The sequence below is a fragment of the Empidonax traillii genome, unplaced genomic scaffold (genome assembly GCF_003031625.1).
Source record: "Empidonax traillii isolate 1590-97213 ecotype Southwest subspecies unplaced genomic scaffold, ASM303162v1 scaffold99:size1466351, whole genome shotgun sequence".
Lineage (NCBI taxonomy): Eukaryota > Metazoa > Chordata > Aves > Passeriformes > Tyrannidae > Empidonax > Empidonax traillii.
In genome coordinates, this window is record NW_020955292.1 from 788686 (window position 1) to 804831 (window position 16146).

Below are 16146 nucleotides of genomic sequence, written 5' to 3' on the forward strand. Positions count from 1 at the left end.
GGCAATAAGGATACTTATATGCCTTAGGTTTTCTAGGCAGCCATAAAGCCTTCATCCTCCTGACTGTGCTGGTAGCCAGGATAACCCCCAGTCCATCTTCTATGCCCAGTGCTTGCTGCAGGAGGGAAAGACAACAAAGCCTGTGATAGAACTCCATCAGGGAAGTCCTTTTGGGCCCCATTTCCATCAGCTCATAAAAGGAACAGCCTGGACCCACATGCTGGGCTCTGCTAAGGCTGCTCCAGGCTTTGGCTCTTCATTTGCAAGAGAAATGGCTCATTCAGTCAGAGTTTCCCTCTGACCTCTGCAGACACTTCAGACTGCTGACCTCATCTGCCCATGGCTCCCACCACTGCTGGGCATCCTCAAACAGGTGCTCCTGGACTAAACCCTCTGCCTTCCCAGGCAAGCTGAACTAACACAGCTCCAAGAATCCCAAAGCAGAGCTCCCAGGAGGCTGTTGGTGCATGGGCTGGGAATGTTCAGCCCTCAGCATGTTTATTTTCTGTACAGAAAAGCAGAGGCCGAATGAACAGGAGGTAAAGACGAGAGGGCGTAAGTTTAGCTTTGTCAGGTGAAGTTAACAAACACACTTGCATGTGTGTGAGTGTGCACTTGACAATACAGATCTCTTTGCTGAAACCACTGACAGCTACACCTCCTGTTAGCGTGCAGGTGTTCAAGAAAGTCCTGCAGTTCCTGTAGACAACTTTTTGGCTGGTGACTGGCCACTCTCATCTCTGCAGCAGACTTCCAGACTCAGTTTTGTGCCCAGGGATGAAAGGAGATAATGCTACTTCAGCAGGGGAATCCCTGTGCTTGCATTGCATCCTAGGAAAAAGACACATCTCTCCAGACATGCTCATCACCCACCTTTACCCTGGCACTCACAGCCAAGAGTATCACAATCCAAAGACATCTGCTCTTAAGAGCCCCATTCTAGAGAGAAGATTACCCTGTTCCACAGCTAAGGACACAAAGGCATTCAGTGGCTGAACTGGGAATTCAGTGCTGGTTTTAAGTCCAAGTTCAGAGTCCTGCTCACTGGACTAATCTCTAGACAACAACATTTTTGTGCTTGGCAGAGAGGTGGGAGCCTTCAGGTCTGAAAGGATACTGAGGTCCTCAGGTGGAGTCACAGATAGATGGATCACTAACTAACATACTTTTCCATAAAAGTGGCAAAAAACCAAAGCAGGCTAGGTCAGTTCTTCTGCTGGTCTCCAAAGAACACCCAATTATCAGAGTGAACATAACAATCTTTAATAAGTAAGCTGGTTTGGAAGCTGAACTGTTTGTTCCAAGTGCCACATAGACACCAGCTCTTGCTGCTGGCAGAAGAGGCCTGTGAATCAGAGCCTGAAGTCTGATGCAAGAGAAGTTTGGGCGTCTCAAGCTGCCTTCCCGAGCAGAGAACAACCCTATTAGTTTGAGAAAGTCCCCTGCCTGCTTTCTCTCTGAGTAATTAAGAGTGAAATCCTCCTCTCAGTGACCCCAATGCTCTCAGCCTAGGCTGATTTACACATGAAAGGAACCCTCTGAGGGGCTCTCTCCCTTTCACATTCACAACCAGGCAGGACCTATAAATAAAACCTTTCTGAAAACAGGGGCTTTCAAAAAGGTCTGTGTATGTGCACAAATGTGTATGAGAGAAGGGCAGTGGCTGTGTGCACTCGAGGATGTGTGTTTGCATGAGAAGAATGTGCATTCAGACATCAGCCCCCCTGCGAACAAGTGCCCTCAGAAAAGTATCTGCAGGGACGCAGGAGTGTGCACAGGTACTGGGAGCACTCACAGGAGCCACAGGGCATGTCCAGGCTGGTTTCCAGCCAGCACAGTCCCAGGGGTTCACCCAAGTCAGCTGAGTCACTCTGGAGTTACACATGGAAAAAAAGGGAGCCGATGAGAGCACGGGTGTGATGCACTTTCCCTCCACAAAGCAGTAAAGTACTTGCAGAACAAACACCAGTGGTTTGCACTGCTTTGGCTATAACGTCGGAGGTAATAGAGAATCAGGTCTCAGGGCATGTGTTCCTATGGTTTTGACAGAAGGTGAGATTTTTAAATGGCTGCATCTTCTCAGCTGCCCAGGAGAAGGAGAAAAGTGTTGCATTTTCCAGGGCGGTCATTGTTCAAAAGTAAATTTTGATTTTCTGGAACACAAAACCCCTCAAAGTTTGAAAGATAAACACTGAGACTGACACCATGAAAATGAAGGTCAGAAAATCAAAAGAACTGTAACTGCCTTTACATAAGCAGTTGTAAACACAGAAATGCCTAGATATGGATCCGTAACTGTCCCTCCCCCACTGTCCACTTCATCCCTGTGGCTGCACAGTCAGGATATCTCCCCTTCCATGAGGCCTAAGGAGGACCCTACACAACTTCCAGGAAGCTGGCAGTTAGTGTGACCCTGCCCTAATAAAAACCAGGTGAAATGGAGCCAACCAGGACAGACCACAGGGCTTCACAAAGCAGGTTCTGCTCTGCGGGTCTTTGCCCCTGTAAGAAGCAATTTTTGAAGACTTGGCTATACGTGATAATCTGAGAACTGCAAACTATTCCACCCCACTCCTTCTGACCAGCTGAATCATTTGCTTTACTGAAGCTGTGCCCGTGCCCTGTGCTAACACCAGCAGTCAGGGTGTACATGTGCTAGAATCACTGGAGCTGCTCCACTGATCGGTGGGAGACTCCAGGGGGTGAGAGAGGGGCAGGAGGGGTCCTGCACCCTACACCCTCCCGACTCCATCCCTGCTAATCGCAGCTCTCGGGTCTCTCCCCTCCCCAGTTCTTACACAAACATTCAGAAAAATCAGGCAGAAAAAAAAAAAAGGACAAAGCAGGAGACATAAGGAGTGCAAAGCCTCACAGGAGCGCACAAAGCACAAAATGTCTCTTCTACCCGTTCAAAAGACTCTTCCCAGCTCCTTGCACTAGGCAGGAGTGTGTGAGCAGGGATGCAGCGCTCCCCTCCCACTGAGATCGCAGCTAAAGCCCTCCCCCAGTTCCCAGGGTCTTCAAATAGAGATTTGCATAGTAGTTCCAGATCATTCCCTTGAGAAGGGACAATGGCTCTCTCAACGCCCTCTTTCCCCCCTCCCTCCCTCCCAAAGCTGATAAAGCCCTGGTGAAAAGGGGAACAAAGGATTTACAGATGTCAGAATATTGATTTCTGCTGTTCCAGGACTACAGGGAGAAGATGAAGGAAACTTTTGGCCCCAGAAACTCTGTGAAGTTTGAGACACAGGCGCTATCTCTGCAGCACTTCTGTCTATCTCAGCGTTTGTTAAGACAGTATCTGATGGAGGGAACGTTTCTATTCGAGAGGGATGAGCCAGGCCCTGAAGACTTGAAAACGCAGAGGCGTAAGATTACAGTCTCCAATCCCAGTGAGCGCATTTGTTGTTCCCAGACCTGCTGAACGGAGAGGCGCTTCCAGTGAAAGCAGTTTGCCACCAGGCGGCCCGGGCCGACATTGCTCCGAGCTCCTGGGATCCATCCCATCCCATCTCATCGGTGGCTCCTGCTGTTATCCGTGCCCTCCTCTCTGCTACCCACCACTTCAGCTGGGAAAAAAAAAAAAAAAAAAAAAGGCATTTCTGTGCCCAGTCCATAGAAACCCGAGCTCGCTTTTGTGCCACAAACATTCTTTTTCAGTGCAGTGAGTCAAGTTCACCTGTACTGAGCTCCAGCTCTATCAGCTCACTGCAATCATTAAAATTTTGCTAAACTGAACAGTGACATGATCCAAAGTGTCACATGTCACTGCTGCATATCCAGCAGGAGACAGATCCTGGGCAGCCAAGTCAGGTTAGGGGAGTTCTGGCCTGACCTCCACCTGTCCCACCACTACACTGAAATTGCTTCCTCTAAGTGTCTGGCTACCAGCACTTTATAGACATATATATATATATTTATTTTCATTCTCAGGGCTAATTCTGTAGCATTTATGCACTCAAAGGGCTCCCAGGATACTGGATCTTTTGGGAAAATGTATGTGTTGAAACTTGCTCAAAATGCTGGATTTAGGCCCAGGTTTTTCAAGACAGTAAGAGTGTCTGAATCAAGCTCAAGGCCCTCAGAGAGGTCAGTTTTGGGAAAACGTCCCCTTTCTGTGAGGCAGAAGAGCACAGCAGTGAGTACAACTGAGGGTTCCCATGCCATGGGTCAATAATCCAGACAGAGCTGCAGAGCCAGAGCTGACTTTTCACTCATTTTCCCCACACCTTTGTAAAAACAAGTGCTGTCAGGAGGACTGCAATCATCACAGTGATAATAACCATCACATATTGCACTGTTAAACTTACTTCATACAACCACGTCAAAACATTATTCACAATACTCTTCTTAAAATACCCAGGTTTCCTCAAATAGCCTGCTTGTCTTCCCTCAGCTAGAAGGAATTATTCACATGGAATCTTTTGTGTCTCCCAGCAGCCACTCCTAATTTATACTACATTTGAATAAGATGTGAATCAGACCCAGTAGAGTCCTGATACACCTCATACAGAGATTATTGCAGCTGTTGGGATGATAAAGACTAAGACACACCCACTTTAAACCAGTGTCACTCAGACTGTAACAAAAGTGCCATCACACTCAGGTTCAGGACAGACTAAACCCCATTTTCAGTCACTCTCCAGGAGCCTCTTGCAGCTCCGTGGGTAGAAGTGCTCACAAAGGAGCATCTTGAACAGCTGTGCTAAGAGAACTTTTCCTCATCCTAAACAGAAGTTTGCTTGTTTTGCTGATCCTTTGTTTTCTCTCATTTGTAAACATTAGTGTCTGTTGGATACTTAAAAGTTTTTTTGCTACATATAAAAGTAGTTTTGTTTACATAGCTCCTGCTACAAGTTTGCTTTTGGATACAGAACTTAATCTTGGTTTCATCACTGAAAAATTGTACAAAATAATTCTCGGATATTCTGTTCCCTTCAAAAAACCACATGTAAATTCCTTTTAAATTAAAAGCCTGATATTAGACATCTCATAAACCTGAATCCAAAGGACGAAGGTGGGGAAAGGCAAAATCTACCTCCAGTGTGGATTTAGCAAAGCAGGTGTGCACGCACATGGTGAGCTGAAATGATTTGAGGGCTGTCCTGTACAAAATGTATCATACCAGTGAAGACAGAGGAACAGTTCTGTAGGTACACACAGTGCCATCTGGGAATAACTTCTCCTTTCAGTATGGAAGCAAAACTGTTCTTAAAATTGCTTATTAAAAATTGGACACAAGTGATAACGTCTGGTCTGAGAAGTCCCTTCCCAAAAGCTCCATTTCTCTGCTTTCCCACTGTTATAATCTTTACACCCACTATGGGAATCCTCTCATTTTACTGTGGGGTTTTAAGTGCTGGAAAATGTTCTCTCCGTTTACATGGCTTCTGCCAAAGGCCACCCAGCCAGCCACCAAGCTCCAATGAAGGACTAAAACAGGATCTAGATATTTGTAAATTAATTACGATGCTTTTTTCCCTTAAAGTCTTGTGTTTGTTCAAGTGATGTTATTATTTCTGTGGAATTATCCCAGGAATATAAATAATCAAAAACACATTAGTGGTAACAGAACTGCCCCGTTCCAGGGGCCCTTTGATCCCTTCACGCCTGGGACATCCCTACAGCGCCTCTCTAAACTATTTATTGTTCTCTTCAATTACCTGGGGGGGTCGGTCTCTTCTCCCAGAAAACTCAAGACAAGAAGACACAGTCTCAAGCTGTGCCAGGGGAGGATGAGGTTGGACATTAGGGAGAATTTCTTCACAGAAAGGACGATTAGACATCGGAACGGGCTGCACAGGTGGGGTCACCGTCCCTGAGGTGTCAAGACTGGACGTGGCACTGAGCGCCCTGCTCTGGCTGGCACGGTGGTGTTGCATCGCAGGTTGGGCTAGATGACCCTAGAGATCATTTCCAACCCAGACGATTGTGTCACGCCGTGTTTCTGTGTCCGAATGACGCCGTAACCCTCTGGCACCGCTCCCGGTCACCGCCCCGCCCTCAGCCCCGAAATGGCGCCGGCCCCGCCCTCAGCACAGCCCGCCCCTCAGCACAGCCCTCCCTCAGCACAGCCCGCCCTCAGCACAGCCCTCCCTCAGCACAGCCCGCCCCTCAGCACAGCCCGCCCTCAGTACCGTGCCCGGCTCAAGGTCGGCGGGGCCGGCCTTGGTTCCCCGTTCCGGTTCCGGGGAGCGGTCGCGTAGGACATGGCGGCGCTGGTGAGGGTGTCCCGGGCGCTGCTCGGCGCCGCCGGCCCGCTCTCCCCGTCCCGGCGGGGCATGGCGGCCGCGGCACACGAGGGCGGCGGAGGTAACGGGGCCGTGCGGGGCGAGGCGGGGGCCGGGGCCGGGGCCGGGGCCGGGGCCGCGCTGCCCTTGAGCGGCCGCTGCCCTTCGCCGCGGGAGCGGGACAGGGCGGGCGCTCGGTGTGGGCCCCGCGGAGCGAGGGCGGCCTGGGGAGCGTCCGGTAGTGCCTCGTTAGCCAAATAATTGCGTCTGAGGCGCTCTGGGGCCGCTGGCGCTGATGGCAGCGCTGGTTGTTCTCCCGCTCAGCCAAGCTCTGGAGGATGTTGACCTTCGTGGTGGCGCTGCCCGGCGTGGCCGTGTGTATGTTGAACTGCTATCTGAAGGCGCAGCATGAGCACGAGAGGCCCGAGTTCGTGCCCTACACCCACCTCCGGATCAGGACCAAGGTACCGCTGCGCTGTTTGAAAGCCCTCTTTCCCTCGGGGCTGGGTATCTGTGCTCACTGCAGCACCTCTTGCTTTCCCATCTGCTCAGCGAGGTGCTGTGCATCCACAGCCGCGACCTCACCCCAGGGCTTTGTTTCTGAGGCAGTAAGAGAGCTTCTCACAGCTCTTCCCACCCCCGGGTGATCCTCCTAATGTCCTGCTGAAAAATGTTTCAGTCCTAAAACTGCTGTACTTAAACTAATACACAGCTTAAAGCTAATAGAGGACATCCCAGATTCTCAAAACTGCAGTCCTCGTATTTTCCTACAGGACACGGTGCAGGAGGAAAAGGGTTTGACTGCCTGAGTGTTAATACCTGTTTTTGTGTCTCATAACACAACAGTAGATGTTTAACCAAGAGCAAAGATCTTGCTGTTCAGAGACTGTGGCTCCCAGCTAAAGGAGAGTTTTCCAACCCTTGCTTCCTGCAGCCTGGGAACAGATGCCAGCTTGCTTAATTCACCAGCCTGTTAAGCTGTGTGATACACCACGTTATCAGCTAGACCATGGCACTGAGTACTGTGTCCAGTCTATCCTTAGACACATCCAGGGATGGTAGCTCCACCTCCCTGGGCAGTCTATCCCAATGTTTAACAACTCTTTCCATGAGGAAGTTTCTCCTGATGTCCAGTCTGAACCTCCCCTGGCACATGTTTGAGTCTGGACTGCTGTTTATTTCTGGTGATGTACAGATTGTTCAGGAGCTGTCACTGGTTTATTTCCTCTCTTCTTTCAACAGCCTTTCCCCTGGGGTGATGGGAACAAGACTCTGTTTCACAACCCCCATGTTAACGCTCTCCCAACCGGTTATGAAGATTAAAGGTCCTGACTAGACAGCCAGAACTTTGGCTCTCCCCATCTTGAAGCAGCATGTTGAGTGGAAACCATCGTTTCTGGGGTCATAATTTCACAAACTCTCCATTTGAGATGAAGCTGAGAAGTGTTAGTGGCTTCTGTGTGTACTTCTGATGAGGTCCTTTAAATAAACAACTCTGAACACGAATTTAAGATTTGACTGGGTTTTTTTACATCTGAATCCTTAGAAGTTCTTCAGTGTTTGCTTAAAACATGGAGGCTTCCTCTAGGACACAGTGCAGGAGGAAAGGGGTTTGACTATCTGAACATTAATACCTGTTCCTGTGTCTGGTAACAGGAACACATTTGGCATGGGACATGACTCAGTGTCATGTTCTTAATGTCTGTTTTAACTCACAGCTGCAAACCCACAGCCAGAACAGGTATGTAGATTAAAATTCAGTATATACTGAAGCACATTCTCCATAATCAGCTATTGTAGTATTTATTCACAGACATAAAGGTGATTCTTCTCTTGGTCCCTTCTGGCAGAGGGAGTGGCAGCAAAAGGTGTTAAGTAAGCTCTGTGTGCCTTCACAACATTCCCCCTCAGCTCTCAAATTTTCAGGTGTATCAGTACATATCTTGCTCACAACTCTGCTTTCCATAAAGCTGCAGTCTGGTGGTTTGAAGTCACTCACACAGGTCTTGCAAAAGAAAACACAATTTTAGGCCCCACTGCACATACTTTTATAATGTGTATTGTGTCATGCAAAAACTGCTTAACCTACAGGGGATGAATGACCTTCCACAGCCAACAGCCTGAGTCTGTGCCAGCACATTCTCTTTGGAGTTTCTCCTTGCTGCAAGTCAACTGTTTTCCAATTCTTTCTGCAACTTTTCTGTTTTTTGCATGGTACAAAACTGAGCTCTTGTCTCAGCTGTCGTTTATCCTGCTCTTCTCAAAAGGAAGAATGCAGCAGCTGCCTTAGCATCTTGCTGTTGAAAGGAGTGACGGATGGGAAGAGAGAGTCCCTAGGTGGGTGCTGCAGGACATCCTTCCTCATGTTTCAATGCAATTTATTTCATCTGCTTACAGTAAAACGACTTCTGAAGACAAGTTTTTCTGTGTTAAAAGCACAGAACAAGGCACAGTTGTTTAAAAGCTGACAAAAATCACGCTACATTTAGCCCTACACGAAGGATCATAGAAAAGCAAACTGGTTGTGTTATTCCTTAAAAAAACAAAAACTACGTACCCAACAGTCCCCAAAATGCTATTTATAGATCTTTCCCTTAGCTCACTGTTTTTTTATTTATACCTGAGTGACCCAGCAGTTTGTCAACTGCTTGTTTTTTCAGGGCTACATTTAACCCCTGTGCTGACACTCTAGGAGCTCCTGTGCACCTGGGGACAGGAGTGTGGCTCACCCAGGTATGTGACTGACAGGCTGCAGCAGTTCCTGTTCTGCGCAAGGCCCAGATGACTCAGTGTCTGGGCCAGGTTTAAAGTTTGAGAACTGCACCTTTTCAGAGTTTTTTTAAAGGAAAACATCTGAATAATCCACGAGGTAGTGATTAAAAGCAATGAGTGTAAAGCTCTTTTTTTTCCCCTCACTGTAATTCCAGGATAATTAGGAGGTTGACTTCTCTTTTGTCCCCAGGCCATAATATTCTTTACTCCTTCACCTCTGTTGGTGTAAGGAGAAGGTCCAGCTTTTCCCCATCCCTGTGTGAGGATCATGCCATGGGAATGTAATGCTAAAGGAGAGAGAATTCAAGTTCATGGTTGGGTCACTGCCTCAGAAAAGGATCCTCTTCGGCTCCTGAGCAGGCCACCTTCATCCCTCCTAGAGGCCACAATCAGATTCTACTGAACAGTTCTGAACTTCAACAAAATATAACCTGGTTATATTTATTTTAGCCAAGCTGTTGAAGGCCCATTAGTGCTTTTAGACCATCTCTGTTGCAAACAGGAAATAATGCTTTAGCCCCTCAACATTCAGGATGACATGAAACAAACTTCTTCCACCAAAATTCAGCAGCATAGAGAGGGGACAAGGTAAATCAACCCTCTTCATATTTTTAAACACTTTCAAGTGTTATATAAATTAGCAAAAGGAACCAATCACAAAGAAATTAACTCAGCTCACTCCAATCACCATTCCCCCGTTACAGAGTACATTCAACAGGAAGTTAGGTCACATGGACTTTTAAGCTGTTAGGTGCTGAACCACCACCAAAATTCACTGGAAAAGAGGCAGCAGTTACCACATGATCCAGTCTTTCGGGTTTTTTCTTTTAGCTGTTTGTTTTCACAAGCAGAGAAGATTCCTCGCTTCCTAGAAAGCAGTTAACAAAGATCTAAAGGTCTTATCCAGGTGGCACCTAGTGGTACACCTGGTGATGGTGCTTAGTCCAAAGGCTCCTATCAGTGATTCCACCCACACAGCCAAGGTCAAGAGGAGTTTTCAGTTTTTCCTTTGCTCGGGCCCATGAACTCCAGGCCCTCGATGGGTATGTCCTTTTCCTTGATTGCTTTCTGAAAAGGAAGGACAACAAAACCAGAAAATCACACTTGACATGTCTTTATAGTGCTACGTGATGTCATCTTTGGTGCAAAACACAGAATCACAGAATCAGTGACGTCGGAAAAGACCTCTGAGATCAATCTGTGCCTCAACATCACCGTGTTAATCAGACCACAGCACTGAGTGTGTCCAGTCTCTCCTTAAACACCTCCAGGGGCGGGGACTCCACCACCTCCCTGTGCAGCCCGTCCCAATGTCTAATCACCCTTTCCGTGAAGAAATTTGAGCCGATGTCCAACCTAACCCTTCCCTGGCACCATTTAAGACCGCCTTCTCTCATCCTATCCCTCCACGCCGCGACCGACAGGCACAGGGCGAGGCCAACCCGGCGGGGCTGCTTTGGTGGAAGCGGCAGCAGCTCGGGGCGGGGAGCTCGGGGGCCGGACCCACCTGCACGCAGAGCTGGTACCGCTTGAAGAGCTGCCCGCAGGGGTCGCCGGCGCTGTCGCCCTTGAGGAACTTCTCGGCGAACCAGCGGTTGAAGCACTGGTCGTACTCGCGCTTGAGCTCCGTGCACGCCTCGCCCACGCTGTTCATGGCGGCGGCCCCGCCGGGCCGGCCCGGGCCGCCCCGTGACGCGCGTCCGGCGCGCGGGGGGTGACGTCACGCCCCACGGCGCGGGAGGGGGAGCGGGGCGATGCGGGCCCTGTCGCTGTCGCGATCGCTGTCGCGGGCGCTGTCTCTGTCGCTGTCGGTCCGCGCCTGGAGGGTCCCCCCGCGGCGGCACAGCGGGCACGGCGCGCAGCGGCCCCCGCCGCAGGTACCGCGACGCCTCGCGGGGCGGGAGGGACGAGCACCGAGTTACCTTCTCAAAGTTCCCCGGGCGAGCAGCGCAACCCGGCGTGTCCCGGCCCTGTCTGTACGGGGACGGTTGGGTCTGATGGTGTCAGCGGGCTTTTGCAGTCTTAACGGTTCTGCGGTTCTTTGTCATGTCGGGTTTTGCCGTGGAACGGGTTTTTAGTTAAAAAAAGAAAAGAAAAGAAAAGAAAAGAAAAGAAAAGAAAAGAAAAGAAAAGAAAAGAAAAGAAAAGAAAAGAAAAGAAAAGAAGAAATAGCACTATTAAACTTGCTCACCTTTGCCTTTTTTTGTCCCGATTTGACAGCAAAAAGTGTCGGTGGAAGTGCTGGACCACCTGGAGCACCTGGCCCTGGTGGATTTCCGTGACTCGGAGGGTGTGGAGCGGCTGCAGAAGGCAATCGAGTTTGCTGATCAGCTTCATGAAGTGAACACCGACGGCGTGGAACCCATGGATTCAGTCCTGGAGGACAGGTGATGGATCGCAGCAGCCTCCTTTTATCTCTTAACGTATCAAACTGTTTGTTTTTGTGACCTTTTTTCCCTGAGAATCACCCTTTGCTTACAGAAATGGCCCCTTTGGTTACAGACATGTCTTGTCATGGTTGTGTGTGGGAGAAAGATGCCACTGGCCCATGTGATCCTCACCTGTGACCACAGCAAAGGTGAACTTCAGCTCCTCAGTCTGTGTTGTCAAGATTGGTCTGCACAGGCTGCTCCCCAGGCATCTGTCAGTGGCATTCTTGGGTGCTTCAAAATTCTCTAGTACTTGTCTCAGTGCTTACTTGGGACCAAAACCAGGTTTAGAGAGAAGCTACCCTTCCTACTTCATAAAATAGGTCTAAACACAACTACTAATCTGTGTTCCTCAGGTGTCTGTACCTCAGAGAAGATGATGTGACAGAAGGCAACTGCACCAAAGAGCTGCTGGAAAACGCCAGAGAGAAAGTAGAGGAGTATTTTGTAGCCCCACCAGGTAATGACTTGTTTGTAAGAACCTCTTAATCTCGCTTGAATTAACCAGAGGAATATAACCTGCCATAGCTGCATTTACTTTCAGAAATCCTAGCTAATAATAGGGAAGTACTAAGATAAATGTAGCCATCTGTGTAACACTGTGCAATTTACTGGTCCAAAAGCAGTACAGAGGCTGATCTGGCTGAAGTCAGTGCACTTGTTGAGTGATTCTCTGCAGGAACTCAGACAGGGTTTACTTTCCTGAGTTGCTCAGGGAATTTAAGCTGAACATGCTTAGAATAAACCAGAGAAGCACTCTGGTGCCAAGTTGTACAATCCAGAAGATAACCTACTGCAGGTCTCGTAAAACTTCCTTTTTGTTTTCCCTTAGGTAACATCCCTTTACCAAAGCTGGAGGAACGAGACACTTTTCTGCAAGGCTCTTAGTGACAGCCCAGAGCCCAAACACCCTTCCACTGTTTTATCTGGGAAAATGAAGTTTTGTGCCATCACAACTGAAATACCCTGGCCTGTATTTTGGTCAAAAGAAGAGCACTTGCAAGACAACCTACAGAAGAGGGAAGGTGTAAAAATTTAGTAACACTACTGAAATACTCAGTGTCTGTGGAGCTGGAAGGCAGGTGACCTTAGTGCTTTTGTTTAGCAAAATTAATTTCACCTTATTCTTGAAGATACCAAGTGGCTTAAAGGCTTTAAAGGGAACATTGAAAGGTAATGATTAAAAAAAAAAACAACACACAAACATTTTTCCTCAACAACTTTGTTGGAGAAACGAGAGGTTGGAAGGCTCTATTTTTGTATTTCCCATCTGTAGCTCAACTCTGGCTCTGACCTGTCAGAATTAACAAAGTCTGGTGTGGAGGAGGAGTCTGTAACATTGCTGAGTATCTCTGTGACATATGGACAGAACTCAGGGTTCCATTATTGGAGAAAAGGCACTTTGAGAAGATGAATCAAATATTTTGCTTGCACTGAATTATTTCTACTTTATTTCTGTTCTTCATGTCTGTCTGGGTTACCTTCTATTTCCCACTTTGTATTTTTATCCTCGTAAATTAAATAACTGGAATTGTACATAATTTGAGAAAGTACTTTTCAAACACAAAAATATGTGTTCTAAAATAGAAGGTGGTTGCAAAGAAGTATCACAGCTCCAAGAACAAAATTAACCCCACTGACTCTTACTGGAGAGGCCAGGAGACCATCACAGGAGGAGGTGCAGATAGTCCAGACCACTCACTTTCAGGCCATGAGGAGCACTGTAAAAGGCTGAAAAACAAACTTTTTTTTTTCCTAGGTGGTGCCCTGTCCACATTCAGACTTAATAATCCATAATTATTTATTCCAGTTGTAACTCCGTGCACGAAAAGAGAACATACGGAATTTATCAGCTGGGAAAGGCTGAAAAATCACCAGTTCTGAGTCTGCTCCTGTGGCTCATGAGAGCCCGACAGGAGAAGGAAAGTGGCTCCTCCATGGCTGTGCAGGCACACGTTTCCCCTGGGGGCAGAAACTCACCTCATGATCTCATAAGTTGATGTCACCCAGCTTACACAGTGCATGTTCTGTATCTTCTTGCAGAGAAAAGCCATTACTCCCATTCCATCTCGCTGTCCATCTGCATAACAAACCCCACCAGCTCTGTGCTGTGTGTCCCTTCAGCTCCTGCCAGCTGTGACAGGGGATGTCCTGAGCAGGGACCTGCATCTTCCACGTCCCTGCAAACAGCAGACAATATACATTAGAGATTAATGATACATGTGCCTTGTTTCTTAACATCTCAAAAGTCCACCAAGCATAATACAAGCATCGTAATTTGAAAAACACTAAAAAAAAAAAAAAAAAAAAACATTAGGCCTTTGAATAATACTGGGACTAGGTTGAGCCATCGGTGGCTGGTTCTTAAGGTGGTCAAACTGCTTTGCTCTTTGTTATGTGCCGTGTATTTAATGGAAGACCTTGGCTGAGCTGGCTTTGCTGGTGTAAGAAATCACAGCTACTGGGTAGGATCCACTTTCACTTGCTGCCCTCAAGGGTTGCATGTCTGGTAAGGTTTGAACTGTTTTTTTTCTGAAACTGATGTTTCCCCCCCAGATTTTCCTGTCAGGAAGTGAAAGCAAACACTTGTCCCTCTCTTACTTGTGCAGTTACTTTGTTATTTGTTTAAGCTTCCATAATATGCACACAAACACATATTTGCATATGCATAAAACATGTAATTACTATGATACCCGAGTTCTTTCAAGGGTATTGAAGTAAAGCCTGTATTTAAACCCCAGTAATCAAGTCCTCTGCAAAGCTGTAGTGCTGTATTAGTGTTTTAGTCTTGGGCTTTCCGAAGATTCAGACTCTGCAAATGTTGAAGTTTTACAAATGTACAAGCTCAGCCTAAAAGTAATTTAGGATGTGTATGTAAATCACGACAAGGAAAGACATACTGCAGTCATGTTAGCAGATAATTCCCATTTTGAGAAATTCCACCTTGTTCTATTCATTTTGGCCTCCTCTTTTTGACCATCAGAGAGAATGAGGACAATATTATTTCCATAGAAAAAGGAAGAGGAATTTGAGAGTGAACTGCATGGCTGCAGGAGCTTCCAACCCAAAATAGCATCAGGTAACTATTTAAAAGCAACAACCAAACCAACAATTTGGATAACATGATCCCACATTCCCAATGCTAAACTTAAAACTGCCAGTTCAGTGCTGCTCCCACACACTCCAGGGAGAGAACAGATTGCCTGCTGCTTGTTCCCCACAGCCCAAACTGCATCTGAAGTGGAAAACACACATTTCCCTAATGAAGGGGTTTGCTGCAGCCTCACCACTAATGAGGGAATTACAGCCCTGACTCAGACACCTGCAACCACCAAAACAGAAATGCTGGCAGGGGCTGGATGAGCTGCCCGTGGGGCAGAACATGGCAGTGCCTCAGCCTGCCCTTGGCAGGTCTGATGTGGTGGGTGCTGAGCCCCCCAGGATGGTGCTGAGCCCCACAAGGCCCTGAGGGGGAGGTAAAGGCACCCATCATGTGCTGGTTTACCTGCTCTCACTGCAGGGCCCCAACCTACAAGTGGAGCAAATGTTTCCTCTGGAGATCATGGAGAGAACTTGACTCAGACCTGCCAAGATTTTTCCACCCCTATAAACCTGTAGATATAAAATTGGATTAGAAGCTCTCACGTACGAATTCCAGGTTTACAAAGAAAATGTCAGTGTGGAGACTTCTTCGCTTTTAGAGAAAGAAGATGGTAGTTATTTTATTGCTAATAATGATCATTCTATGTTTTGATAGTAACTGGAAGCCCTGGAAAAAATCCCTATTAATACAGTGGTATGGTGTGCAACAAAGAGCAAACAAATACTTCTCCTGCAAAGTGCTTACAATCTAACCTCCATCTGCAAGAGGAATCTCATGATATGCCTTATCCAGTTTCCTTCAGCACCTCCTCTACCCCAGCTATCATCTCCTGTGTGTATTTGTTCTGCCTTCCCCTGCAGCTCTGTCCTGGGGGAAACTATACTTTTATATTCCTGATTAACAAGTAGGGCTCTAATGCCTCTCTTTAAATCCCTGTATCTTGGGCTTTAATGTTGCTCATTAATGACATGTATCTCACCCACACTGACATTCCTGCAGTCGTCATCACATCTGTCCCCTCAGCCAACCATTTCTTAATAAATGCACAGAGATTTGCCTGCAGCTACCAAACACAAGCGCCTCCTCAGAGACTCATGGGTGTTTCTGAAGTTTAGAGTAAGCACTGGGAAGATTGTTAAATGGTTCAGTTCTGTCAGCACAAAATTGTCCAGTACTGGAAGAACCACTGCAAGTGCTGCAGATACCAAAGGCTGTTCTGTAAAGTGTAATTACTTGCTGTGGCCCCAAGACCATTCAGAGCTTCTTCACGTTGCTAGCACACAAGCAAAGCTGTGAATTGCATCTCTCCTAATTGGAATGCTACAACCTGGGAGCCAGAAGTTATTCCAGAGTGACAAAAGTATTACATGATCCAGTTTCAATATTTTTGGGGGCAGTATATTTTTCTGAGGTTGTCTCAGAGCTGGCAAAAGCAAAGGGTTGCTTGCAGTTATGCTGCTTTTGCTCTGAATGACACTGAGCCAGCAACTACACTGTACTAGTATGAAAAAATGTTGGTATTTCAGGTGAGGTGGATGACTGCTCTTGAGGGTACAAGGAAATGGGAGTCCTACCAACCAGTATGTGAAAATCTCTTCTAAGTCATCCTGTG

General features: G+C 47.4%; 4 protein-coding genes across 4 annotated transcripts in view; 2 read left to right on the forward strand and 2 right to left on the reverse strand.

Moving 5' to 3' along the window:
- The window catches only part of MSI1 (musashi RNA binding protein 1), a 73183-nt gene extending 67503 nt beyond the window's left edge, over window positions 1–5680 (reverse strand). Inside the window, exons 1-4 of the mRNA XM_027881945.1 lie at window positions 5664–5680; window positions 5039–5105; window positions 3418–3569; window positions 1796–1871 (exon numbers count right to left, since the gene is read on the reverse strand). The gene's annotated coding sequence lies outside the window, so the exon portion shown is untranslated. The remainder of the gene's footprint in view (window positions 1–1795; window positions 1872–3417; window positions 3570–5038; window positions 5106–5663) is intronic.
- Window positions 5681–6186: 506 nt separating this feature from the next.
- On the forward strand, window positions 6187–7731 carry LOC114056585 (cytochrome c oxidase subunit 6A2, mitochondrial). Its single transcript, XM_027881894.1, has 3 exons — window positions 6187–6312; window positions 6555–6694; window positions 7473–7731. Exons 1-3 carry the CDS (start codon window positions 6210–6212, stop codon window positions 7551–7553), a joined length of 324 nt encoding a protein of 107 aa, XP_027737695.1. The 5' UTR covers window positions 6187–6209; the 3' UTR covers window positions 7554–7731.
- Window positions 7732–9414: 1683 nt separating this feature from the next.
- On the reverse strand, window positions 9415–10700 carry TRIAP1 (TP53 regulated inhibitor of apoptosis 1). The gene is made up of 2 exons (XM_027881952.1): window positions 10510–10700; window positions 9415–10070 (listed from the first exon to the last, which is right to left on the reverse strand). The coding sequence occupies exons 1-2, from the start codon at window positions 10654–10656 to the stop codon at window positions 9987–9989; spliced, it is 231 nt and encodes a 76-aa protein (XP_027737753.1). The 5' UTR covers window positions 10657–10700; the 3' UTR covers window positions 9415–9986.
- A 56-nt stretch (window positions 10701–10756) lies between these two features.
- GATC (glutamyl-tRNA amidotransferase subunit C) lies at window positions 10757–13035 on the forward strand. The gene is made up of 4 exons (XM_027882034.1): window positions 10757–10879; window positions 11223–11389; window positions 11788–11891; window positions 12264–13035. Exons 1-4 carry the CDS (start codon window positions 10757–10759, stop codon window positions 12317–12319), a joined length of 450 nt encoding a protein of 149 aa, XP_027737835.1. The 3' UTR covers window positions 12320–13035.
- Window positions 13036–16146: the final 3111 nt, after the last annotated feature.

Bases quoted from the DNA above. Each gene is read 5' to 3' on its own strand.
- LOC114056585 (XM_027881894.1), top strand. From the start codon at position 6,210: ATGGCGGCGCTGGTGAGGGTGTCCCGGGCGCTGCTCGGCGCCGCCGGC. The intron at 6,313-6,554 runs GTAACGGGGCCG...TCTCCCGCTCAG, and splicing joins GGCACACGAGGGCGGCGGAG to CCAAGCTCTGGAGGATGTTG. The intron at 6,695-7,472 runs GTACCGCTGCGC...TTCTTTCAACAG, and splicing joins ACCTCCGGATCAGGACCAAG to CCTTTCCCCTGGGGTGATGG.
- TRIAP1 (XM_027881952.1), bottom strand. From the start codon at position 10,656: ATGAACAGCGTGGGCGAGGCGTGCACGGAGCTCAAGCGCGAGTACGAC. The intron at 10,071-10,509 runs GTGGGTCCGGCC...CTTCCTTTTCAG, and splicing joins GGTACCAGCTCTGCGTGCAG to AAAGCAATCAAGGAAAAGGA.
- GATC (XM_027882034.1), top strand. From the start codon at position 10,757: ATGCGGGCCCTGTCGCTGTCGCGATCGCTGTCGCGGGCGCTGTCTCTG. The intron at 11,390-11,787 runs GTGATGGATCGC...TGTGTTCCTCAG, and splicing joins GATTCAGTCCTGGAGGACAG to GTGTCTGTACCTCAGAGAAG. The intron at 11,892-12,263 runs GTAATGACTTGT...GTTTTCCCTTAG, and splicing joins GTATTTTGTAGCCCCACCAG to GTAACATCCCTTTACCAAAG.